Raw genomic sequence first — 27,997 nt, 5'->3', positions numbered from 1 at the left:
AAATTCTTTTCTTTTCTTTTTTTTTTTAATATAAAACAATATAATCACAATACCAGAATATGGAACTCTACAGTTTATTTCCTATGGGTTACTGCAGGTATCAATTTTCCTCGACTGTGCTATTCACAACTTTGTTAGGTCCAAAAATATGAAACCAAAATGGTAGGAAACTGAAGACTTAGCACTTTCACTAAATGGCATACATCAAAGGGAGTCAATTCAAGGGCAAAAATGGTTGAACTCACCATACCTACCTATGCCATCATTCCAGCCTTAAAGCCGTCCAGGTGCCGAGCTCCCTGTGGGAAAGGCCAGGCCTGAGAGCCGAGGCATTTTGGATATTCTACTGTGGGCCATGAGGAAAGGGGGTTTTAAAGATTTTTTTTTTTCAGTCGAGCAGGAAGGCCTGGCGCCAGGAGGCTTTACTGAGAGGAAGCACTTAGATTTAACAATTATAGACACACCATTAGGGGAGTTAAAAATGTACAGCAGTGACGTAGGTTCTACTTCAATCACTTGTGCTACGGCTACCAAACATGTACAAAAGACTTCCCGGGTAGTTCCAGCCGTGGTTGTAGCCAGTTAGGACCTTGAGTGGGACCGAGAGCGAGACCGGGAGGGCGACCTGGAAGCAGACCTGGATCGAGACTTAGACTGAGACCGGGTTTTTGAAGCTGACTTTGATCTGGAGCGTGATTCTGATGGCGGGTTTGGTTTCGATTTGGAATTGGATCTCGACCTGGACCGGGTCTCGGGGTTGGGGGCAGCAGCTTCACCCTCTCCTCTGCCTTCCCTCTGGGCAGACTCGGCCTTGGCATGTTCCCGCTCCTTTGACACGGAGCGAGACGGCGACCTGGACTGCGAACGGTCCTCTTCCTTCTTCTTTTTCTTGCTGCTGCTGCTGCCGCCTGACTTGCTGTCGCGCTTGCTGCTGCGCTTCCTGCTCCGCTCGCTCTTGCTACGGCTGCGACTGCGGCTGCGGCTCTCCTCTCTGCTTCTCTTCCTGCCCTTCCTCTTGTCTTTGCTTTTGCTGCGGCTCCGGCTGCGGCTGCCCCCTTTGCTCCGGCTCCTGCTGTGGCTCCGGCTCTTGAGGAGGCTCTTCTCCTGGCTCCGGCCCTTCTCCTGGCTGCGGCTCCGGCTCCCGCGCTTCTCCTCCTCTACTCTCCGCTCCTGGCTGCGGCTTCTGCTTTTGCTCTTACTTTTATGGTGGCTGGGACTCCGGCTCTTGGGTTTCCCGGTGCTGTCGCTGTTCTGGACTTTGTCTTCGGCGTGGTCTTTGCTCTTGCTGCGGCTCTTGTCGGCGCTGCGGCTGCGGCTGCGGCTCTTGTCATCCTTGCTGGGGCTCCTGCTTTTCTCCTTCTTGCTCCGGCTGCGGCTCTGACTGCGGCTGCGGCTCTTGCTCCGGGAGTGGGAACCTGACCTGAGGAGACACGGGGTGACGTCACTCCTCATGTAATCAGGAGAGGAACAGATCCGGGGCTCTGCGGAGCTCACCCCCCAATATAAGAGCTAGCTGCCCCGGCGGAGGACGGTCTTCTGGACCCCCACAATTCTAATGTGGACCTGGAAAAGCCAGGCTGAGGGGGAAGGGTCACTCAGCTAAAACCCAAGGGAGACACGGTGCAGTGCTCCCTGCTGACACCCGCGTGCCCCAGGCAGACCCACCTGGACCTGGATCGGCTCTTAGAATGACTGCTTTTGCTACTGCCACTTCGGCTTCTGCTCTTCCGGGAATGTCTGCTCCGAGAGCGAGACCTGTGGGGAGAAAAAAATTGTTCTTAAAATTGCTGATGAAGGGCTGATTTAGATTCAACCAAGACATTCTTTCAGTCGTCTGGGCACACTCACCATGTGGTCTAGGCCCACAGGCCCAGTCCCCCCGAAAACACTAAAGCTTGTCCCACCTCTGATCCGGAGCCCACAGCTCCCCTGCCTTTGCTGGGTTCCTTATCTCCACCAACACTACTGTGATTTGCCCAGTTCCTCACACCAGAGGCCTCAGTGATCCCTGACCCCAACTCTCACACCCTGATGTCTTGCCTCCTCCACCTTCTGCCATCTACCTGTGGCCTCTGTGTGCATCACCCTTCCCTGCCGCCATGAGGAATTCCCATGTGCCTTTCTGCAAATGCTTCTGCCCTTCACCTGCCCCTCTCTTCCTCACTGTGACTTATTTATTTATTTGTTTATTTATATGGTTCTGGAGATTGAACCCAGTGATACTTAACTACTGGGCCACATCTCATCCTCAGCCCTTTTTATTTTTAAACAGGGACTTGCTAAGTTGCTGAGGCTGTCTTTGGACTTACAATCCTCCTGCCTCAGCCTCCTGACCTGCTGGGATTACAGGCACGTGGCCACTGTGCTTGGCCACAGAGCACTTGTAAAAAGACAGACTCTCCAAAAGCTTTAGAAAACCTTTAGCAAGTCCAGACTGTGGACTTTCACTATTCCTACTGATGGTGACCAGTGTTTCTTAGGGACATGACTCATCCCAGGTGCAGGGCAGGAAGCACACAAGATGGGCCTAGAACATCTCACTGTGACAGGCAGGAAAGTGTTAAGAGCCTCCTGGGTACCATCACCTATGAAGGACTTTTGCCAAAAATGTCTTAAGTTGTATCTTACTCCAGCCTCTATAGAGCTCCCTCTCAGCTTATAGGAAGTCCAGGGAAGAAGCTCTTAGTACCACGACACCAAGAAGAAACAGATCAATCCAGAATGTGGGACAGTATTAAAAAGCTTAAAAATAAAAGGAAAGGGGCCGGGGTTGTGGCTCAGTGGCAAAGCACTTGCCTACCGTCTGTGAGGCACTGGGTTCAATCAAATAAATAGACAACTTTACTTTATTTGTAAAATAAATACATATCCCCTGCAACACAAAACAAGGTCTGTTCCGGGGTGGGGAAAAAAACAAAACAAAACAAAAAAACGGTGGGGAGGATTATTGGGGGAAAAATGGTAGGTCTGTTCCAGGGTAAAAAGATTTAACCCTTTGTAATACGTGTCTGCATTGAATCCTGATCAGGATAACAAAACATCCATGGAGCAACTAGGGAGGCATGAATATGACTTGGATATTAGGTGACTGATGAAATTACACACTGTTCATGTATTTAGCCAAGAACCTAGAACTGTGGTTCATCATCTTTAGAGACAAATGTATGGGGTATAAAGTGCTATAATTTCTGCACTTTTTCAAGTGTAAAATGTATACTGTGTATAAAAATACATATACAAGCTGAGTGTGGTGGCATATACCTGCAATCCTAGCAGCTCAGGAAGCTGAGACAAGAGGATTGCCAAGTTCAATGCCAACCTCAGCATTGGTGAGGTGCTAAGCAACTCAGTGAGATCCTGTCTCTAAATAAATTATAAAACAGGGCTAGGGACATGGCTCAGTGGTTGAATGCCCCTGAGTTCAATCCCTGGTACCAACCCCCCCCCCCCCCCCGAACATATACAAGCATGTATATGGGGGGAGGAGAGAGAAAGGAAACAAAGGCAAAAATACTGTTAAAGCCAGAAGGAGGGGCATACAGGTATTTGTGAACTAGTCTTTTATGTCAGAATAAAGTTTTGCGGGAGCCTGGCACAGTGGCACATGCCTATAATCCCAGAGGAGGAGGATCATGAGTTCAAAACCAGCCTTAGCAATAGCGAGGCACTAAGCAACTTGGTGAGACCCTGTTTCCAAATAAAACACAAAATAGGGCTGGGGATATGGCTCAGAGCCCCTGAGTTCAATCTCTGGCACCCCTGCCCTGCAAAAAAGGTATGGGGAAATAATAAAGTGCATAAAAATCAAACAAGACATGGATGGCTGAAGACACAGGAATCAACCTGAAGGATTCCACTGGCTATAGACAGAACAATCTGAGGATTAAAATATTATTATTATTTTTTTTTTTTTGAGAGGAGAGAGAGAGAGAGAGAGAGAGAGAGAGAGAGAGAGAGAGAATTTTTAATATTTATTTTTTAGTTCTCGGCGGACACAACATCTTTGTTGGTATGTGGTGCTGAGGATCGAACCCGGGCCGCACGCACGCCAGGCGAGCGCGCTACCGCTTGAGCCACATCCCCAGCCCAGGATTAAAATATTATGATGAAAAGATGAAACATCAAACACACGTGTAAGAACTCATTCCTAATGATTCTAAGTGATTACCCTCATCAATTTTGGAAGCTGCTAGGTGACACTAACATTCTACAAGTTGCTGAAGTTAGGATGGCTCAGGATAATTCCTGAGCACACTGAGCCATCACTCAAAGTAGGATGTAAAAATAGATCCCATAAACTGTATGACAGGGAGTATACACAAAGTGTTACCAACAAAGTGGTCCTGCTAAAATATGTCCTTTCTCTAATGCCTCGATATAATTTTAGCTGGGCATGGTGGTACACAACTAAGATTCTAGCCTGCTCAGGAGGCTGAGGTTGGAGAACCTCAAGTTTGAGGTCAGCCCCACAGCCCCAGCAACTTAACAAGGTTAAAAAGGACCATAGATATAGCCCAGTGGTACAACACCACTGGGTTCAATCCCCTGCACCACAAAACAAAGCAAAAAAAGGATCCAACTATGAGTTCACAGGAAATGTAGGGGGGGGGGGCGGTGGCGGCATGCAGGCGGAGAGAACGCGATGGGATTAAGGGCCATCTAGACTTGCGTTAAAACAACAGATTAGGAGTAGGTGAGGCGAGATTGTCAAAATAACAATTATTGAAGCTGGGAATGGTAGTGGGAGTCAAAGTTCATTAAATAATTTTTCTCTAATGTTTTATATATTTGAAAAATTTTCCTTAAAAACAGTTTAAAAATTACAAAATCCAAATATGCAAGTCTCTAGTGATACTGATACATCCTAAACCCAGCTGATCCCTCTTCCACCCTTGTCCCAAGGCACACCCACCTGTTCACTACTCATATTAGTCTTTCTGCCCTGGGAGAAATGCTGTCCCACCCCAGGTCTTCAAGAACACCCTTACTTCTGCTAGAACAACCCCCTTCTGCCCCACCACATCTACCCACTGTCTCTAATCCATCTTTTCAGATCAGCTTCTATAACATGTCCTTAGGGAAGCCTCAGCCAACTCTCCAGATTGGCGTGCTATATTTCCTTCAAAAAACCTGTCTCAATGGCAATTATTTGCTTAATTTCTGTCTTCTCTCCAGGGCAGAGATCAGATTTGTTTTGCTCACCACTGTTTCCCAGATGCTTAGTTCCATGCCTGGCCTGTTGGCAGAGCAACTGCCAAATACAATAGTCTCTACTCTTGAGTAGCTGTTTTAACCAAGGAACCAGGGGGCCATGTATGTCCCCCAGTCACCATATGATGGGGACCCCCAGAAGAAAGGTAAAAGGCCACTGATTTCCTGCCTTAGAAAAGGGACTTTACTTCTGTTTGTACTCATGATGTAAGAAGAGTTCAGGAGTTTTACAAATAAATGTTCAGTTCAAAGTACTTAGTTATTGAACCACATGTAATCATGCTGCTCAGGACCCAAAGGGGGAACATCAGTGGATCACCTGTGTGCTCATTAATGAACAGATGTGATAGCCAACACACAAAACACATTCTCAACAGTACCTTGAATGACTACGGCTCCTGGAGTAAGACCGGCGCCGTCTAGAACCTGGCTTGTCTTCAACTAATCTGATTTTTCTGCCATTGACTTCAGTTCCATCCAACTTTTCCAAAGCTCTTTTCATATCAGAATAAGATACAAATTCAATCACCCCTTCATTTTTTCGTCCCTTGTGAGCATCTGCATAGGTCACTTCTCCTGCCTGACGCATATAATCCTAAAGAAAAAAATAAAATTCTTGAATATTAGGACACATTTTGCCAAAATATTTAATGTAATCATTGTAGTGAAATTTTCTTTTAAGAAATATGAGCTTCCCACAGAATAAAGTTTATGCTTAAATATTTCCATCTTACCTCCAACTACCCATTGAGATTTAAGCACCAGGCATTAAGTAGTCGGTAGAGACAAATAAGTATGAAAATTTTCAACTGGGCATGGTGGCACATGTCTATAATTCCAGCGACTCAGAAGGCTGACCCAGGAGGATCACAAGTTTGAGGCCAGCCCCAGCAACTTAAGCTTAATCAAGATACTGTTTCACTATAAAAATAAAAACTAAAAAGGGTTGGGGATGTAGCCCAGTAGTAAAGCATCCCTAAGTTTAATCCCCAACACCAAAAACAAATAAATTAAGAGAAATTTTCTTTAACTAAAAGTTTATATATTCATAGATAATTTTATTTAACTATAATTTTCTAAATTTTATAATGGCAAGTTCTTTGTTTACAGAAGCTCATGTCACTATATTTAAGTTAGGTCTTTTACATTTCACCATATATCTATGTTTGAAAACGTACAGATATTGGCAAAATATAAGCAAATCCATAGGAATTATAAAAACTGTTACATTGTCTTTTTTTAAAAATATTTTTTTAAATTTATTTTTTAGTTTTCGGCGGACACAACATCTTTGTTTGTATGTGGTGCTGAGGACGGAACGCTGCCGCACGCATGCCAGGTAAGCGTGCTACCGCTTGAGCCACATTCCCAGCCCTTACATTGTCTTTTTAATGAAAGTCTAAAAGGCAACAGAACTCTATTTCTTCTCTGGTTGAAAGTGGCATGACCATTCATGTCCCATCATGACCACAAGTCTCTTTCCTCATTCTCTTTCACGGCTCAATATGGTCCAGTGAGAGAATATAACTAAGCAATAAATACAGGCCAATGGCTAGATAAAGGAAGATACAATAGTGTTTAAAAAAGAATATAAAATTTGGGTGAAATTGTAAACTTGAGCTTACTGCTAGCTTTCCCTCATTTCTTTTTTCTTTTTTTTGGTACTAGGGATTGGACCCAAGGGTGCTTTACTATTGAGCTACTTCCCCAGTACTTTTAAAATTTTGAGATAGGGACTTGCTAAATTGCTAAGGCTGATGTCAATAATCTTGTGATCCTCCTGCCTCCCGAGTCTGGGATTACAGGCTTGCACCACCGTGCCTTTTCCCCACATTTCTTTATATGTAATACACACTTGACAGGTATTTGTGGGATGAATACATTCAATGCTTTCATTTTGTATGTTTCTTTCCTGATTACAGTTACAAACACTGAATATACTTTAATATATTCTTTGCTCACTACATCATAAACATGCTTACATGTTTCAATATAAACAGTTTCATAACTGCCTAATACATTTTCTAGGATTTCCAAACATGCTTACATGTTTCAATATAAACAATTTCATAACTGCCTAATATATTTTCTAGGATTTCCAAACATGTTTACATGTTTCAATATAAACAATTTCATAACTGCCTAATACATTTTCTAGGATTTCCCAACTTTTGATACTTTTAGGTTATACCCAGTTCTTTGCTATTATTCATAATCCAGTCAAGAACATGTCTATACAAGAATGTCTTTATTCAGCAGAATCATCTGCAGGAGAAGGGGTTCTGGGCAAAAGGGAGGGAGCCATCCAGACTGGGATACACCTGATGGTAAATGAGGATGCTGGTCACAGACCAAGACTGGGGCTGCTCTGGCAAAGGGAGATATGTGTCCTCTGGTGAAAGACCTGAAGAAAATCACTTACTTTCGAGTTATCCTGCCATATTTCCAAAGTAGTAATAGCTAACATATCAAATGCTTACCATACTGTACAGCAAGTATGTTTTAGGTAACTCAGTCCTAATTAAACCACATGAGGTATATAATCATCACCTCCATTTTACATATGTAGAAAATAAAATACAGAGAAGTTAAGTAAACTGCTCAAGGTCATTCAGGTAGTAATGATCTGGGGCCTGAACAAGACCAGTAAAACTGAAACAGGAGTAACTGGGATATAGGTGTGTGCACAGTTCTTGGTTAGACCTTAATTTTAAAAAATATTTTGTTGTACATGGACAACAACTTCATTTTGTTTGTTTGTTTATTTATTTGGTGCTGAGGATCACACCCAGTGCCTCACACATGTGAGGCAGGCGCTCTGCACTGAGCCACAACCCCAGCCCTAGACCTTAATTTTTGATACCAAAATTATTTCAAGATAAATATTCCCTAAAAATTGAATAAGCCTTATGAAAGAACATAGGTTAGATAGTCAATTTCACCTACGCAGATCCATACTGGAAACTGACATAAATTTCCATGTTATATGTCTCCAGAAGCATTGGGGGTTCTACTCTTTCTTTTTATGATGAGAAATCACACTAGAATCTCTCTATGATACTGTCTACTGAGGAACATTTCACATAACACATTTGTCTTTAGAGCAATGGTCTAATAATAGTTTGAGTGAAATTCTGATATATTCCTATGGAAGCTTTAATTGGAGAATTTCCAAATATCTACTGAAGCTTTCAAACCTGTAACACCCTTACACCTGTGTATGCCTAGGCCCTCAAAAATTTACCTGTTTCCTAATTTAATGTCTGCTTAACTTTACCCCAGAAAGTTAGTGAGGCCCAAACCTTTAGGTCTTGCCAGCTGCATCGACTTGACAAATTCTCCACAATAAGTCTGTACTCTGTGCGGGTAGGAGGGCCATATTTATCTCGGCCACTTCTTCTATACCCATATCCACCTTTGGAAGGTTCAAATAAATAGGATTACTTCAATGGAGGAAAAGATGACATAGCACATACTTCTCTTAAAATATATTATTTACCCCCCCAACCTCAAACAATAGCACATATACTTTAACCCTAGCCCCACCCTTAATTCTGAACTAGATTTTTAAAAAGCTATCAGTTAAATCTGAAAACTTAATTTACAAAGTTGTAAGCATATATTCATTAATATTAATATTTAAAATTAACATGCATAAATTAAAAACTATTAACAATTTAGAAATAAGTAACCAAACTACTAAAACAGTTACTATTGTTACTCACAGTGATTAAAGTTTTTGAAAATATTTTATATATATATATATATAAAAAGATTTTCAGGCACCTATTTCAGTTTAATCTCATCTGTGTCTAACCCTTGGGATCCTCACCACCCAGGTCTAATGGGGAAAGGTTGCGGTCGTCACATGGCTTCCTGTTTTTGGTCAGCCAAGGGCCACAAAGGTTCAAAGAGCCACGCATGGAAAGGTAACCCAAGGTCAGCAAATGGAACAGGCAGTCATCTTAGCCTCAAAGGATTCTTTTAATTAAAACATTGAGGTCTTAGTTAAATCTATGTTAAACAATTGCATTACAGAGAGAAAAAAAAAAAACAAACACAAATATACATCATTAAACATATTTATAAAGTATTAAAACAAGAAATGTCATTAATTTAATTAAAATTAAACATTATCAAAGGTTTATTTGCAGTCTATATTTAAAAACATATACAACTTATGAAACAAATGCTTTAAACATTGATACAACTAAATATAAGATTAATTAATTACTGTAACAAATTAACATTTAATAACAAAAGCATATCATTGATACAAATGTGCCCTTTAAATGCTTACTGCGTCCAGAACCGTAACTGCCGTCTCGCCGGGGGCCGCGGGCATGCTCAACAATTACTCGCTCACCACAAAGGTCTTTGCCATTCAGTTCATAAACAGCATCATCTGCATCACGCAGATCATCAAACTCCACAAAACCATATCTATAAGAGAGCAAACAAAATTCCGGTTGGCATCAGTTTGACACCCAGCTTCACATTCAAGAGAAAGCAATGAGGTTCATGCTTAGCAAAGGTTAGGTGGGTTTTGCAAACTAAGGGTCAAATTTATCTCTTCTTTAGATGAACCCACTTTGCTTTGTGCCAACAGACACTGCAACAGGTAGGGACACTTCTCAAAGTAGACCCCTATTTTTCTAGCAGGAGGCTGGCTAAATGTACTGAGAAAACTTCTTTTGTTCCCCCAAGTAGTTGGAGACAAGAGTAAAGACTTTGAAGGGATGTTTGGTAAAAGGCAACAAAATATTGAACTCCACAAGATTGAATGTTTGCTCTTCAAAACATCACATAAAAGCTCATCTTTTCTTATTTTTAAAAGCAATATCTAAGAGAACAATTAGACCTACACGCAGGCACTGTTGGAAATCACATCTGAAGTAACATAGCAGGTAAAAAAAAAAATCACAGTACCTTAATCTCAGTGAAAGAAAAAAAAATCCTGTTCCTCTATCCAAATAAGTAAGTCACAATCAAGAGTCCTACGAATTAACTGTTTTACAAATTATTTGTGGGGAAAAAAAAAATCTGGAGCTATTTACTTCCTGTGAGACTCCAAATTCATTTTAGAAATTTCAGACAGACTGAAGTTCTCTGAAATCTATATACAACCATGAAAACTTCTTTACATTGTATAGCTAGGAATTTCCCAGCAAAGAGATATGGTGGTTTAGCACATATCCAAAGGAAAACAACCCCCCCAAATCCTATTAATGCCTACTACAGAGTACAATTTGTAAATTAAAGCACAAAATTTGCAAGATACTTAAAGCAAAGTTAAACACACACTAAACATTTAGTTTGGCCTAACACAGCTCCGAAGTCTTGCTTTGTGACTGCTGCCTATTATTTAAAAACCAAAAAACAATCTTACTGATCCTACCTAATCACAAAGGAAAGTTACAAGACTAGGTTCACAGGCAGACACTGACTAGTGTTCTTCTGCATATAAACACGCTGATACTAGAAACAAGCTACAAGACTTGCCAGAGAGTTACCCAGCCTGCTACGGAGAAAAAATAATTCCAGTTTCCAGTTTCTCCCACATGTAATGTTGTACTGGTAACATATTAACCGAGAGAACTCAGATTGCTGAAATCTTTTACTAAAGAGTTATTTTCTATTTCATATAAGAGTCTCTCATAGTGATAATGCTAGGTTACAAGGCATAGGTCACAGCTTTGGGGGGTTCTTTATGTTGAAATATCTTGAGTAGAAACTTTAGGAGTCAGTCAATCCCAACTCCATTAAAAATCAAAACAGACACACCCATTTATCTAATAAGTGTTCTAGTGTTCTGCATAAAGACAATCCAGAAGACACCTGGCCCAATTTACAGGATGTAAAATCTTTAAACATGGTTTCACGCTTCCATAGGCTGGAATTGCTGAGCAGTTTAGTAAGAATAATTGGAACATGCTGTTGTGTTTGACAAGACAAGTAAACCCTCTCCAAATCACTGACTTCCTGTGCTCAAAAGTGCTTTAGTCACTAAAAATCCATAATAGATAATATGTTATGGTTGCTTTCTCCTTTCCTAGGTAAAATGAATCAACAGGAAAGCTACCCTATTATTTTCAAAGATAAAAAATTTTAAAAGCAATAAAAAACCAAATTTAATTATGCTGGTTTATCAAAAGATATTTATAATCTCTCTAATTAGATCATAAAATGCCCCCCCCCAAAAGCCCTCCCAAGACCAGTCTTGGGGTCTGGCGTCTGCTCTGCCTGCAGTATCCACTGTTCAATGCCATGTGGGAGCCTGACACCATGTAGCAAGGGATGAGAGAACATTCCTCACAGGCATGATGAAATGGTCTTCCTTCCCTTAAGACACTGGGTACCACTCAATGACCAGAACAGATCTGGCCCAAGATCAGAAGAGCACTGACTCCTGAGGATTAAACAAATACATCACAGATAAATCTAAATTGTTTTATTCCAAAGAGTTAAGTTTATAACTATTCAAGGGTCCTGGAATGCAAGACCCTAATCTCTGCAGGGCAACCCAAGCTGCAAACCCAGCTATTGCGGAGGTCAAGTGATCCTTCCGTCAGACCCACACAAGAATGCACATTCGCAGACCTGAAGACCATCCTGCTCCAAGGCTTCAGGCAGAACTCACTCCAACCTTTCAGGGAAAGTAAGGACAATCTATTCAGTGGAGGCACAGTTATTTAAAAATAAAAATTAATACTCTGATAGATCCATCTCTCTACAAGCTGAGGCTGAAGCTGCAGTAAGGCTCAATTTGCCAATAAAACTTTGCTGAGTTGTAGGAACAATTTGTGATGTTAGAGGAAAATAGCCCCTATAACCTTTCTGTGATATCCCAATAAGTGGGTCACTTAGGAGCCATATTTTGGTGAGTATCCCAGTCACTTATTAAAATAGCTAACTTAAGATCCAACTTATTTCACAGAAAAATCTGTGAAAAGCCACAAAATGTATGAAAAATTTTAATGTCAAAGTCCAGTCCAAGGATCAAATCAGGTACTTGACTGCCACCTCTCTCTGCCCACTGGCCATGTTGGACGGCTTTAGAAGAGTAAAACAAAAATCCTCCCACACAACAAATGAGACCCAAGAGGACTCCTGTTCTGAGAATAAAGCAAACACCAGATCAGTGTGTGGTTGTGTCTACTACATTATTGTTTATTTAGATCTGCTTTTCTTGAATGTACAATGAGCGGGTCCCCCAAATAAAGCAGGAAGACTACATAGTAACAATAAAATGTTACCTATCACTTATTAAATAATCTCTTACACTAGAAAATGTTACCTTATTTATTATCAATAGCACCTAAGAGCCAGGTACTATTATTATTATCCCTGTTTCACAGATGAGGAAACTAAAGCACAAAGTTAAATAACTTGCATAAAAATCCCAGCAGAGCTGGCATTCAAATTCAGAGTCTGTGGTCTGATACCAGAGCTTACACTCATCACCATTAAGACTAGAGCAGCAAGCACTGGTCTATGCTTTACTCCTGGTTCTTTTAGAAATCAACTCTGAACATATATTTAATCATTTCACTTCTTTGGGTCTTAGTTTATTTGTGAAATGAAAGTGCTGTACTATATATTTCTAAGGACTGTCCTAACAATATGATAGATGGAATGTTAAAATGCACACTCCTTTGGATTAAGAATAGACAATGTAAGCTCTAAAATTTGACTGGACTGGACCAAGATGGTAGCACCAGAGGTATACAAAAGCAACAGATAGTCAGGATAAATCTAGTCATCATCTAAAAAATATTTAAAAATCATGGGTCTCAAGTTTATAAACATTTTAACTCTTTGATTTAAATTTTAGTGCCTTCAAAAAACAATGCTTATACTAGTAACTAACCCCAGAGAATCTTAAAACAAACAAAAAACCTAAATACTACTTCCTTTGTGCTTTGTAGCAAATAACATGAAACTAACCTCTTCTCTCAAAAAGTACTCTTTTTGAATCTTTTGTCTAAGCAGGGAGGGATATAAAATGCGTATGTGGATTACACATACTTTATTATATGTATGCATGTGTCTGTATTGCACATATGCCAATCTCCAGTGGGACTTATGGACATGCCTTACAAAATAACCTGACAGGTAAGTTTAACTGCAGACATCCTTCCTCTTCTGCTCTATTAAAAATGAACAGCTTTCAATAATTCTAGCAGGAGAATGAAGAGGATATGAAGAAATGGTGAATGAATCTTAGACAAAAATAAAAAACTCTTGTACAGAAGGAATTGACATAAGCACAAACAGCCCTGTGATATGCCTCGCCTTACTCAGATGCTACGCCTTCCGATCATTCTCCTTCATATGTGAAAGAACAGAAAGCAGGGCCTTACCACTAAATGCACAATACTCTTCAATTAAATGAAACAAAAACCAAACAACAACAAAAACCTCCTTTCTTCAACATTTTCCATTGACCACCCAAACTTCCCTCTGGGCATGTTCTATCCTGCCAAATTTAGTCAAAAGAATGAAGGGAAGAGTTACTTTCTCTTGTGACTCTCACCAAGTCTAGACAGGTACCTGATACCACAAAACAAAGCCACAATGCCTTATGTGGGCTGTTCTAAACTCAAGTCCATTCTTATCCCTGCCCAACGCTCTACTTCCCTTCATGCCACAGCTGATGTCAGGTCATCAGTCAGATCTCTGAAGGCACAACTGGAACGACATTTTCAAACCAAGGAACTCCAAGCCTTCCATTTTAGAAATGTGAATGTCACTCTACCCTGAATCATTGCCTAACAGGCCTTCTCTTATCCTAATACCTGATCCCAGTGGTCTCGGACACCACCAGGCCTGTCCTTTTCTCTATATGTTCTACTTAAGAGGATGTGGAGTTTACCTCACCCTCTCCAGAATGGCTTAGCTTCTAACCATCTTCACTAAACAGGGAGCCTAGAGAACAGTCTCATCTAAGAAATGATGAATGGGGTTTGCTCTGGAGATGGGTCATCAATGGCTGATTGGGCAGGGTGTGACTGAGGGGGTGCTTGATACCAAAACCTGCAGGGCAGTGGACATGAGGAGCGGGGAAAGCAAGCCTCCATGCGTGACCATGGTCACCCACCAACACTGCTTACCGAGGGGCATGCCTTGGATGTTCTTTCTATAAGGAAAATGTGCCCCTTTCCACGGTGGATCTCCGCTCACCTTTGTCCTAAAACTGTGCCACATGCTTTTCTTTGTATGTGGACATGACAGTCCTCAGCCAACCATCAGCAGGATGTGAGTTTTGTTTTCCCAATGTGGTGAGCCATTCCCACATTCACTCATTTCCTTGTAAGAACCGAACCTCTCCATGGCTGGTCAGGATTAGGGATGTTGCTGTAGCCAAGGAAAAATTTTCATCTGTTGAAGTTAACCCACGGGGTGGCTTGAACCCTCAATCTAGAGCCAGTAGCACTGTATTTTAAGGGCAGAGCCCTTAATCTACCCTGAAAGAAATGGCATTCAGTGAACAGGAATTGAACAGCTTTCTTTCAAAGCACTCAGTGTTGGTCCTATGATTCAGCCAACTTGGCCTCATGAGGTGAAAAAAGTTAGGACATATTGGCAGGACAGTAATAAAAACAGTAATTCTCACTGCATAAAGTGCTTGGAAACCTGTTGAACAAAGGCAGTTCTGCAACCAACTAGTGCTCACGTGAGGCCAACTCAGAGAAAAGTTTGTAAGAATAGTGTGACTGCCCCCCAATTCCAGAGGTCTGCAACATTCCAGGGAACCAGCGGTGAAGCCCTCAAAGTAGAATTAACCAGTGTCACATATACATCTTGGGAGCAATGATCATGGTTGCAATCTGACTTGCCTGGTAACAGAGGGGTGTTAACCCACAACTGGAAGCTGCTACCACATGAATAGATTCCTGAGATCCTTTCCTATCCTGAGACAGGAAAGAGGCTGCTCTGGACTTTCTGGCCTCCCTTTCTTTAGTCTCAGAGGAGGGAGGGCCATCAAGGCCACCCGGAGAAGGTGGATGACTTACCCGTGCTCACTGAGTGGCAGAGCTGGGGTGCGACTTCAGGGCTCACCATTACCCAGTCTGGGGCTCTTTTCACGTCGGCAAACTGGCAGTTCCCGCACACCAAGAGCTCTCTGATTAGAGCTAGTGTGGATTCCTGGTCTGCAAACGGTTGGCCACAGCTCAGTCTGCACTTGATCTTTCCCCACCTTCAAAGAAGAAAACCTACCTCATGATTCCTCTCTTCCGGATCCCCTGATCATCTAATTCACTCCAAAAAACATTGCAATCACTTTTGACTACTCCTCCCTGGTCCCCACTGGATTTACTGCCAAGTTTTATAGTTTTCTCATCTTACTGGACCTTCAGAACTGTCTCCACCTGTTTGAACAATTTACATATATCTAGGCTATAGCTACTTTTACTTATCAACTTGTCTCTTTATTGTAGTAGGGAAAACTAATTGCTAAAGCATTCTTTTGCTTAGAGGTCTATAACGACTCCTAAGTATCTCTGTTTATATCATTTTCTAAACTTGAAACACCTTCACTACACAAAGTGAATCATTTCAAATCTTCCTTATGCTTGAGAATTATGTCTTTCATGAAGCCTCAGAAACTTGCAAAATTATTCTAGCACTTCACCTTCATATTTTACATGGCAATATTTTGTGGCTTTTCAAGCCTTGTTCTTTTTTCCTCTGTGCTTATCTTCTCATTTGATTATGAGCCCTTCAATAAAAAAGACTAGTATCTTTTGAGTATTTAACAGAGTGACACACAGTAAATAATTTATTTCATAACTTATGTGAAGAATGTATTATTATTTTTTCCATTTTACAATGAGAAAACTGAGGCTTAGAAAGGCTGAGCAACTTGCTTATTGTCAAGAAGCTCATAGGTGGCAGGACTGAATTTGAACCCAGACTGATGACTAATACCCCAGCTCTAAAACCACAAGGTCTCAGGACCCTTTAAAGGCAATCAGCCTCTCCTTTTCTCCCAGTCCTGAGTACAACCTTTTTCATTTAACAAATGCTGCTGTTTGGTTAATGATGACCTAACTTCAGATAAGCCAGGTTGAAGTACAGTCTTCTAAGTGGGGTGAAGTCTCCAGAGGAAAAAAAAAACAACACAAAAACAAAAAAACTGGGGGCAGGATAAAGCACCTCTAAGCTGGGGGTATGTGACAACCAGGTTACTTTCACTCTTGTCTTTTGGTTCCCATTAGCCAGTGTCAGCCATCTGGTCCTTCCGAAAACATGTGTGGGTTCAGAACATAATAGACTAGAAGAATAGAGGAAAAATAAGATTATTCTGTGCAATCCCCATCCTGGAGGTCCCACATCAACCCCTGGAGTCTGGCTTTGGTTCTAAGGCTCAGCAAAAATTAGACCAGTGTAGAGGGGATAAGGGTTGGACTTAGTTGTGGTGGATGTGAGTGGAGATCAACAATATTATATATTTTAAGATGCATTTAGTTTTGCAATAAATGGCGACTGGGACCAAAATAGTTAAATATGAATGATGGGAGAAAAAAATGGGTCAGAAATCAAAGAATACTAGAAGGCTTACAAACTTCCAACTATGAAGATTACAGCAGCAACCAGATGATACACATCTAAGATCTGATTTAATTTTGACTAATCCCAACTACTACTAACATGACTACTCCAGCCCAGTTGGACTCTTTCCTTCTTGGAACTCCTTTGTAATAACAACTCCTATTTTTTAACATTTTACAATGTATCACCACTAAATGCTTTACACACATTATATCATTCAATTTTCACAACTCTGATATTTACTGTAATCTCACAGAAGAAACTGACTTGAAGCAGTTTCGTAACTTGCCAAGGCTACTTCAAACACCCCAGGAGTCTTCAAATCCAGATCCTAACCTAAAACCTATACTCTCATCATGCTCTGCTATCCCCCATACACCAGTAGAAAGACGTGGCCCAGAAGACCAGAGTTTGAGAAACATGAGCTCTGGCAGCCAGCACAGAAAATCCATTTCATCAAGTTATATGTAGTGGCCTGTAAGACAGATACCTACATGTCTAACCACAGCTTATGAAAACTTTTAAATGCCAAGGAAACACCATTTCCATATCTGATATATGTGATTACTAATGAGTTGTGAATGTTTATTCTCTAATAAACTACTAGTGGAACCAAACCTATAATTTAACTATCACAATTTTAACACCAGTCCAGGGAAATAGAGAAATGTACCATCACTAAGAAACCTGTATCCTAGCAAGGAGAACACAAATATATTAGCTGGAAAATTAAACTTACTTTCCTTCCTTTCTCATGGAGTAAACTATTTGTTGAAAAACCCCCTAATGATGAAAAAACAATCAAACTCAAGTCCATGCTGCTGAGTTCACATTGCAGATACCGGCCCATCTCTAAAGGAATAATCACATTTTAGGATATGGAAACAGAAACATTCAGTGTCCTAAGAAGTAAATAATAAAAATTGCTCCAGGGCTGGGGATGTGGCTCAAGCGGTAGTGCGCTCGCCTGGCATGCGTGCGGCCCGAGTTCGATCCTCAGCACCACATACCAACAAAGATGTTGTGTCCGCCGAGAACTAAAAAATAAATATTAAAAATTCTCTCTCTCTCTCCTCTCTCTTAAAAAAAAAAATTGCTCCAGAATAGGAGGTGGAGGGGAATGTATATAATTTGGATTGAGTATCATTTTGTAACCATTCTAAGAGCCTATCTGCCAACTTATTTAAATTACCCAAAACTGTTTAAAAAATGAGTTAGGAGAGTTGGGGGATGGCTCAGTGTGAAAGCACTTGCCTAACCCTGGTTTCATCCCCACTACCATAAAAAAAAACAAAAACAAAAACAAAAAAAACACAACTAAGTTTGCTGGCTATTTCACTTTTACAAGGCAGTCACTGTATTTCTATCCTACAAAATGGAACTACCCAGAAAGCAACACACTTGTGAATAGTTTGTAGATCAAACTATCATAATCATAACCCCACCCCCTCCCGGTCACAACTGAATATATTGTTTTGATGTTTTCAAAGTCAACATGGCTGCTTTCTTTAAAGAGGGGCACACAATCACATCTGTATCCATTTTAATTTTCTGACACTTACCAACATGAAGGATAAGTGAAATTAAAAGTTCTCACAAAAAAAGGGGCTCAACTATTCTCTAATACCACACCAAAGTTCATGAAGACAAATTAAAAATAAGTTTAAAGAACTCAAAGAGCTGGGTGTGTTGTTGTAGGCCTATAATCCCAGCTTCTTGGGAGGCTGAGGCTAGAGGACAGTCAAAAGTTTTAGGCCAGCCTCAGCTATTTAATAACAAGACCCTGTCTCCAAAAAAAAAAAAAAAAAGTTCAGGCTCAATGATAAAAGCACCCCTGGGTCCAGTTTCTAGCACCAAACAAAGAACTGAAGAAATGAAAATCCCATTACCAATCTACAATATAACCCTTGGGATATAAAATAGAATCAACAAAATTGTTACTACTAACTGAAATAAAGGCTTGTGCTCAGCCATACCACTACCCAATTCCAAACCACAGCTACAAATGAAGGCAGTTCACACTTACCTCTAAAACAACATAAAGAGCAGGTTGCCAGGTGTTAAAGTCTCATAAGGTTATGCCTCTGGGACCATCTTGGATGTTCACACGTCCCTCTTAACTGTCCCTGGACTGCAGTGTGTTTCTTCTTTTTCATTCTTAGTTTTGGTTAGAGATGCCAGTCCCAGGCTATTTCTTGGGGATGTCATTTCCTTGGAATTGGCCATTTCACCATTTTAATGAACTTCTCAAATTCTTTTATTAATATTAATGGGTTGAGTCTCATTTCACCCACATGAAACCTATTCTCAAGTCCTGACTATCTGGCCCAGGCCTCCTGTTGCCCCTCTTTATTCCTCAAAGCTGACTTCAAAGTTCCCACCTTCTGTCTTCCTCCTCTCTCTCTAGTCTTGGAGTTGCTTGTGACAGTCCGTCTCCTTTCTAGCATACAGGCCTAAAGACATTGTCTGTGTGTATGGGGGGGTCCTCTGGTGAAGGAATAAAAAGTCTTTAAAGTGCTTCCTCAGGTATTATCACCTGCAGTTTGGAGACTTCTGACCTGGGAGACTTTCATCTACACAAAGGAAAGTCATGCAGGGCATTTCCTCAAAATATGAAAATTCAGAGCACTAACTGCTCACTTTTGAGATACTCTAAGGCCAGAAGCCCTAGGATGAGGACACAGGGAACATTTGCTGGTATATATCCTACCCCAGTCAGCACTGACAAAGCTGATGCCACCTTATGGTTCTTCAAAAAGAAGCCCAAGAGAAGGATCACTAGCAGTCTCCATCCAGGGTCAATATTATAAAAAGTGCCACCAATCTCACTTGTGGCAGTAACTTATCAGCCAGCTGGAAGCCTCTACAGAAAGACTATAGGCTGAACAGGCTAGGAAACCCGAACTATACTCTCATTTTGGAGGCAAGTCCCGAAAGGACAGGACTGAACCATTTAGAGGGAAACAGCATTAGCAAGGCTCTGACTGAGGCTGCCCATGCTATACTGAGGGATGTGAATAAAAATGATCTTCAGTTCTCAGAACTGTCAACCTGACAGTTATGTAACCCTGGGCCAATCACTTAAAAACTCTATGCCTGTTTCCCTATTAGCGCCAACTAGGGACAACACTTGTTTGTAAAGTGCTTTGATAAAAGTCAGTTGAAAAATAGTATAATTGCACTGTAAATATTTTCTACAATTTTGTTAAAATTTCAGTGTTAGTTTACAAATTTATAGATACCACCCCCAATAGTATTCTCTCAGATTTGGGGACATCTTTCTTCTGAAGAGCTCAAAGTACAACTGGGTTACCTGGAAGCATCCAAAATACCGGGAGCCTAAACCATACATTATCATCCAGTTTTGTTCCTATCTTTTAAGAAGGAATAAATACTTCACATGGTCCCTTTATTCATACAGTATCTTGATGAGGAAGAGAGGAACAAGCTATTAAACTGAGAAATGGGGGGTTTAAAATGATTTGACCAAATAGTTACAAATGATGTTTATTCATACCCCAAGTTGACCAGGTTTCCAGTTCCAAGGAGAAGGGGTTTGGAGACTGGGAAATTTATGCTGAGAATATTTGGTCACAGTATATGGTCATTTTTTTAGTACTGATTTTTCAGTATGACAAGAAATTCTAAATCACTCATGTCTTAGGGCAAAAAAGTAACATCTAATAAACTTGTTTATTAACTTGATCATATTTTGTAATAGTCATACTACTAATAAAGCAATGATAGAATGCTTCTTAATCTAGAATCCTATTTCTCATTATTTATTACTCAAGAAAAAGTTCCTAATTAAAACATAAAAGATCATTTTCACCTGTTAAAGTAGCAAAGCTTCCCCCCCCTTCCTTCTGGAGACAGAGTCTCCATATGTTGGGCAGATTGGCCTCCAACTCCTAGGCTCAAGCAATCCTCCAAAGCAGCTGGAACTAGAGGCCCACAATAACACACCTGGCTAGAGTAGCAAAAATGTTAAATAATACTGATGCTCAATGCTGGTGAGGCAGCCATGATGTGTGCATGCTTAGACACTGCTGGCATAAATGTAACTGAAGCAGCTTTTCTGAAATTTATTTGGTTATATAACTGAGAGCCTTGAATATGCTCATTTCTGCTGTAACACATGAATTTTACTCCATGCAATGTATCCTAATACATAATAAGAATGCAAAGACATATACATGTGATATCCATCATCATTATTTGTAATAGCAAGAATTAAGAGTCAACCTAGGAGGAATGGTTAAGTAAACCATGATTCAGTCATACAATGGATTTTGGGCAGCTGACAAGGAATGTTAATGTAATAGAAAAAATACATAAGATAAACTAATTTAAAAAAAGGAGGGGGATATAAAATTGCAACATGGTTAAAGAATTCTTAATTATACCTCTTTTCCAATTCATGCTTTCACACTAAAGTATCTACAAAACTACATTTATTTTTGAATCAAAGTAATTCTTTAAAAAAATTTCTTGAACTTTGTTATATTTGGTAGGCTAAATGGCTAAGTCTTAAAAGCTGCAAGGTGACATCCTCATATATAATTTTAAATATTCTAATTGAAAAAAATGTTTAAAAAATTATAATACAGGGTAATGGAGAATTCAGAAAAATAGAGTTCTTAAAACATGGCAGAAGAAAATAGAAATACCATTTGTCTAGAGGGTGATGGAAAGCAATGGCTAGCCAAAGACATAATAAAAACATAGATATGCTGACTCCAAAAGTCTACTTTCAGGAATATGCCCTGAGTAATCACAAATGTTACAAAGAGTTACATAAAAAACATTTATCAGTGTTATATATGCACAGAATAATGAAAAACCAAAGATACTCTAAAAGTCTTCCAATATGCACCTGCCTCCTATTTCAATACTGGGGACTGAATGAACCCAGGGGCCCTCTACCACTGAGCTATATTATTAACCCTTTAAATTTTTTTAAATCTTATTTTGAGAAATGGGCTCACTGAACTGCTGAGGCTAGTCTCTAACTTGCAATTCTCCTGCCTTAGCCACCAGAGTTTCTGGGCTTGAGATAACAGGCATGCACCACTGCTTTTAATTATATATGTTAAGTAGTATTTATATGGGAATTCTACATAACCATTAAACAGGTTGTAGGGCTGGGGCTATAGCTCAGTGGTAGGGTTCAATTCTCAGCACCACATAAAAATAAATAAAGATACTATGTCCAACTACAACTTAAAAAAAAAAAAAAAGAGGTTTTAGGGACTGGGTGTGAAGCTCAAACACAGAGCATTTGCTTAACATGTATGAGGTCCTGGGACCAATCCCCAGCACCTCAAAAATAAAAGGGTTGTTGGAGAACATATTATTAACAACAACAAAAAGAGTAGAGTGCGGGCACAGTGGCACATGTCTGTAATCCCACCAATTAGGGAGGCTGAGGTAGGAGGACTGCGAGTTCAAAGCCAGCCTCAGCAACTTAGTGAAGTACTCAGTGAGACCCTATCTCTAAAAGGGGTGGGGATATGGCCCAGTGGTTAAATGCTCCTGGTTTCAATCCCTGGTATCAAAAAAAAAAAAAAAAAGAGCAGAGGCTGAGGGTGACAGGCATAAAAAGTGTGTGTGTGTGTGTGAGATGTGTTGAAAACAAACCAAATGGGGCTGGGGATGTGGCTCAAGCGGTAGCTCGCTCGCCTGGCATGCGTGCTGCCCAGGTTCGATCCTCAGCCCCACATACAAACAAAGATGTTGTGTCCACCGAAAACTAAAAAATAAATATTAAAAAGTTCTCTCTCTCTCTCCCTCTCTCACTTAAAAAAAAAAAAAAAAATACCCAAAATACAGAGAGGGTCAACTTTCGGTGATTTTTTTTTTTTTTGTCCTTCTCTATAAAAAAAATGTTTGGGGCTGGGGCTGTAGTTCAGTGGTAGAGCACTTGCCTAGCATGCACAAAGCACTGGATTCGATCCTCAGCACCAGATAAAAAATGAATAAAATAAAGGCATTCTGTCCATCTACAACTACAATTTTTTTTTTTAAAGTTACAATAGGGCTGGGGATGTGGCTCAAGTGGTAACTCGCTCGCCTGGCATGCACAGGGTGCTGGGTTCGATACTCAGCACCACATAAAAATGAAATAAAGATGTTGTGTCCACTGAAAACTGAAAAATAAATATTAAAAAATTCTCTCTCTTAAAAAAATAGTTACAATAAACATGTAAATTTTTAATAATCAAAAGTAAATATGTGCTGTTTTGAAATGTTAAAATACAAATGAATGGGTTTAATTTTAACTATTTATAAACAGAGTCGTTCAAACATTCCTTTAAACAAAACTATGTTTAAAGTTTTCTAGATATTCATAAAATTTATGCATAATCAAATGCTTTACTTTTCTTAACACAGACTCAAAATGCGTGTTGTACTTGGAACATTATTCCTGAGATTTGCAGAATGGCCTATGAATGAAAAGGTGGTGGTTCCCTAAAAGATTAGTGTTCGCTTTGCATCATTACCATAAAAATGATAAAGCATTTATTTGCCATTGGCTCAACAAACCAGAAACTCATATCATGGAACATTATTTCTTTACTCTCTCTATAAAGGAAAAAAACGAAAAAAAGAACAAGTTCAGGAGAATGAAGTATAGGCTCTATGTCAGTTCTGTGATCAAGGACATACAGAACAGAACAATGACCCTACTCTCTGAAAGATTCTACATATTAAACAAATAAAAAGTCAAGGTGTATTTTACTTGAAGGAATTTTAAAGGTGAAAATAAAATTTCCCAACAATACTCAGATATCAAAAACCAATCAAACAGATCACCACAAGAACTGAGAATTCTAGCTATGCACCACTTCACTGTAGTATGAAACACAGGCTGAAATTTACAGCTGAGTTTCTCTTGAGTTTTAATTAGTTAAAAAAGCTGGGCATGGTGATGCACACCTGTAATCCCAGAGGCTCAGCAAGCTGAGGCAGCAGGATTGAGAGTCCAAAGTTAGCCTTAGCAATGGCCAGGTACTAAGGAACTCAATGGGACTCTATCTCTAAATAAAATACAAAAAAGGGATGGGGATGTGTCTCAGTGCCCCTGAGTTCAATCCCCAGTATGCAGCCCCCCCCAAAAAAAAAACCTAAAAAAAGAGAAAAAGAAAACCTCACCAATTTGTGAGTTTACTTTTTCAGCTGCTAAGCAGGTAAATAATTTTAAATGTAATAAAGCTATACTAATTAATAAAAATATGGAAAAATTAAGTTATAAAGATCTGAAACCACAAAATTCTGTGGAAGAGAAACTACTAAAAAGTCTTCCACATTTTACAAGAAAGTGATTTATTAATAAAAAAGAAAGTCAAAATAAATAAATAAATAAATAAAAAAGAAAAAAGAAAATCCACCAAATCTACACATAATCAAAATCAGTAAAAGCATAAAGCTGAAAGGTATCAACAGGTGCTAACAGTGTTGCTTCCATGACCCACTCCTAGGATTCCCCTGGGCCTTTCCTATGGCTGTCCCTCCAGACAGGGGCTCTTGCTGGTATAAATGCATAAGGTAGGAATGTAGGAGATCTCAGCGGGATCTGGAATGGTCTATGCAACCCTGGGAGATCCTGTTTGTAGTCCCCAAGTGAACCATCTGTCTAGAAGTTCTCTAAAACAGAGGCAAGTTGCACCAGAGTTGCCTGGTTTCCATATATAATGACAAACAACAACTACTGCATGCATACCCTCTCTCCATATCAGAAGTATACAGAATCCTTTCCTGGGCACCAAATCTCCTTTGGAGCTCATGTGCTTCCTAGTTTGGTCAACTTTCTATCATACATGTATTTCACATCTTATTTAATTCTTAAAATTTTGTACAACCCTTTAGCCTAACCCTTTTGACATAGCTAACACAAATTTGAACCCATTTGCAATTCTTCAAAGCCCTATCCATCCAAATTCTGTTTTGAATTTTATTTACTAATAATCAACAATCCAGACATATTCCAAGATCCTTCTCAGGTTCAGGATTATAAGCTTATAACATATAGTTAAATTGTGCCATCTTTTCATTTTGTACCTACTGTTTCTCTTTAGACTCCCCTGAATTTCTACCATCAAGTTCAGGCTATTCTTGCTTCAACTACATTTTAATCATTGATTCTCTTCCCAGAAATCATTTTCCTCTGCAACAATTCCTGAATGATGCCATTTGGGGATCGTCACACCTGTCTTTTGAATCCTTGACATGACTTCCCATTTTTTTTTAAATGCTTATTTTTTAGTTATGGGTGGACACAATATCTTTTTACTTTTTATATTTATGTGGTGCTAAGATCAAACCAAGTGCCTCATGCATGCTAGAGGAGCGCTCTACATCTGAGCCATAACAGCATCCCTGACTTCCCATTCTTTATTTCAACATGGACTTATTATTATTCTTTCAATTTTTTTTTAGTTGGACACAATAGTTTTATTATTATGTGGTGGTGAGGATCGAACCCAGCACCTCAAATGGAGCCATAACCCCAGCCCTCAACATTAACTTATAATGGATTTCATGCTCATCATGGTTTAGCAGTATAATTGTAAGCAGGAATAGTTACCTCAAAAAAAGACTCAGGTAATTAGGGCCCTGGAAGCTTTCTGGGTTGTGCAATCCCTCCTTCTTTGAATTCCTACCCATGATTTTGAACTTTTGTGTTAAAAATCTTAATAATTGTTTCTGGTTTATTGTTAAATTTCTAGATCCTTCACGAGGTTCAATTCAAGGTAGATTATTACCAACTGCTCTTTATTGGAGTACTTCCTTATCGCCAATTACAATACATACTTTTCCCAGACACTTATTTTTCTTCATTTTAAGCCCTAAGTCAATTCATTCTTCAAAGCCCATTTCAAAAAAATCTTTTCAAGCAAACTATTCCAAGTTTTACTTAAATTTAATTTAAAGGGAGAGCAAGCATCTTTAATTCAAAGTGCACATGTCAATACCTGATTTACTCCAGAACTCTTCTGATTGTCCTCAGTTCATTTAGCAGAGTACTGGGTATCTTAGTGGGTAATCAATACACTTGGTAGACGAATCAGTTTCCCTATTAACATCATTTCCAGCTCACTATCACCTTAGTCCAAATATGCTTTGTATTAAAACACTAACAAGCTATGATGTCTCCTAATAATTATGGACAAATCTCTTTCATTATAGAAAGAATTACTACTATAAGTCAAAGGCTTCACATTTATTATATCTGATCTTCCTTTTCCATATGAATGAAAAAACAGGTTCAGTGAAACCATTATCTTGCCCATACATATGTAAGTGGTAGAATCAATATTTGACTCCGGCCTATCTGGCTTCAAAAACCATGATTTCCCCACAAAAGTTATTCTGTCCACTTAGCTGGGAGTTTTTCTCACATATATGTATCTCAATAACAAATCCCCCCACTTTAGCATATTTCTTCAGAACTGAAAATTCTATTGTACCAAACGAATAATATTCTAAGCCTTGTATGTTAAAGCAATAACCCGCAGCAAGGTGATTCTTCCTAGCAATCATTTTGAAGGAGCTTTTTGAAGCTACACAATTTGAGATTATGTTAACTACCAATTTTTCCTTCCACATGCAATTTATACTAAGTTATCTTTCTTAACTCCCAAGTGTCAGTTATTATTGGGGAGTAAAGTGTAGTCACAGTAGATCTGTTGCAAAGTACTAGTGGCTTTTTAGTTTTGTCTTAAAGCCAAGGTTGGGTGGTCCAATACAGTCCCCCAGTCCTTTATGAATTTTTACATCCATGCCTTCCAAATCTACCATTTTCTAGTCCCTAGTTTTTCCTTTCTGAACAGGACTGACAAACCCATGTTTCCCCCTGACACTTGTACTCCTGCTGGCCCTGTTTTGCCAAAGCTCGTTAATAATACAAGTACAGACCATCCTGGGAGGTAGTAAATTGGCAATTTCGAGATGTGTGTCTCCACTTGTATTAACTAGTAGACGCATACACTAGCCAGGGTGGCCACTAGTTTTAACAAATTCTACAACAGCAAGACAATTTTCTGGCAAGTTAGACAAGGGAAACCACAGTATGGAAACTTTGCACGAGTCTTCAAGTTAAAGCTTTAATTTGCCCTCATACAGGGAACGGTCAGGGCTTTCAGCGCGGCAAGACGATACTTTGGAAACTGTCACTAGACTACTCAAACTGCAATCTCCCGCCCAAAAAAAGTGTGGCACATGGCAAGTCTAAAAAGAGCCTCTCTCCAGAGATCCTGTCCTCGGGAAAGACGCGTTGTGACCGCCTGGTCCATTCGGCTGGAAAGAGGTTAAAAAGGGGCAGGAAATCCTGTTTGTTTATTTCCAGCAGTCCTCAGAGCGGGAAAGGGCAGTATCCACCCGGAGACAAACCAGGTCCCAGTCCCAGGGCCTGGGCAGGGAAAAGCCGGGCCTCCAGGGCGCTCGGAGCCCCAGCCCCACCTGGCTTCCTTCTCCCGGTCCCTCTCGGGTCCTCGCCAGCGCTCCCATTATCCTTCCACCACCCCCGCCCGCGCAGGCGCAGTGGGAGCGGGCCTACCCGCGCCCCCGAGGCGCCGCGACCATGGCGGAGCCGGAGCAGGCCGGCAGCGGCTCCCGCGAGGCAAGCGCCCCTCTCCGGTCCCGCGGCCTCCCCGCCACCACCGGGGCCCCGGCCCCCGCAGTCGGCCCCTCTTCCGCCCTCCTCACCCGTTCTTCAGATCCACCTCCAGGATCTTCCCGTAGCCCTTAAAGAAGCGCTCCACATCGCGCTCCCGGGCCTGGTAGCTCAGGCGGCCGATGTATACCCGTGGCATCCCGGCAACGGCGGTGGCGGCTGGCCCCGGCCCCGGCCCCCCTTAGGCGGCGGCCGGCGAAGCGAGAGCGCGGCGACGGCGGCAACGGGCGGGCGGCGGGACGGACGCAGCCGAACCCCGGCGACGTACGCGAGCACGCAGCTCGAGAGCGCGCGTCTCCGCTTCCCCCACCCTCCCCCCAGGCGGAGGGTAACGGGAGGGAGCGCGCGTTCGCTTCCCGCCCGGCCAGCGCTGGGGGCGTGGCCTCCCCGGGGGCGCGCCGACGGGGGGGCGGAGCGAGATGATCGACAGCTGGCGCCGGCCGCCCGGGCTCCGGCACGTTCTCTCGCGAGCTTGCTGTGGCGCCTGCGCCACTTTCTGCAGCTCGTCGGTTCGCGCCGCCCCCCGGAAGTGTGTGCACCTCCGCGCGGAGCGAA

At 40.9% G+C, this 27,997-nt stretch overlaps 1 protein-coding gene across 1 annotated transcript; it reads right to left on the bottom strand.

Annotated features, from left to right (window-relative positions):
* Positions 1-2: 2 nt before the first annotated feature.
* SRSF4 (serine and arginine rich splicing factor 4) lies at positions 3-27,997 on the bottom strand. The gene is made up of 6 exons (XM_081308425.1): positions 27,475-27,997; positions 9,512-9,654; positions 8,514-8,626; positions 5,592-5,806; positions 1,666-1,755; positions 3-1,420 (listed from the first exon to the last, which is right to left on the bottom strand). Exons 1-6 carry the CDS (start codon positions 27,579-27,581, stop codon positions 583-585), a joined length of 1,506 nt encoding a protein of 501 aa, XP_081164551.1. The 5' UTR covers positions 27,582-27,997; the 3' UTR covers positions 3-582.

The sequence above is a fragment of the Spermophilus citellus genome (genome assembly GCF_964194105.1).
Source record: "Spermophilus citellus genome assembly, chromosome: 9".
NCBI lineage: Eukaryota > Metazoa > Chordata > Mammalia > Rodentia > Sciuridae > Spermophilus > Spermophilus citellus.
This window is presented reverse-complemented; position numbering and strand designations above follow the sequence as displayed.

Bases quoted from the DNA above. Each gene is read 5' to 3' on its own strand.
- SRSF4 (XM_081308425.1), bottom strand. From the start codon at position 27,581: ATGCCACGGGTATACATCGGCCGCCTGAGCTACCAGGCCCGGGAGCGC. The intron at 5,807-8,513 runs GTTTGGGCCTCA...TTTTTTCTTTAG, and splicing joins GCAGCTGGCAAGACCTAAAG to GATTATATGCGTCAGGCAGG. The intron at 1,756-5,591 runs GTACTGTTGAGA...TTCTCCCCACAG, and splicing joins AGGAGCCGTAGTCATTCAAG to GTCTCGCTCTCGGAGCAGAC.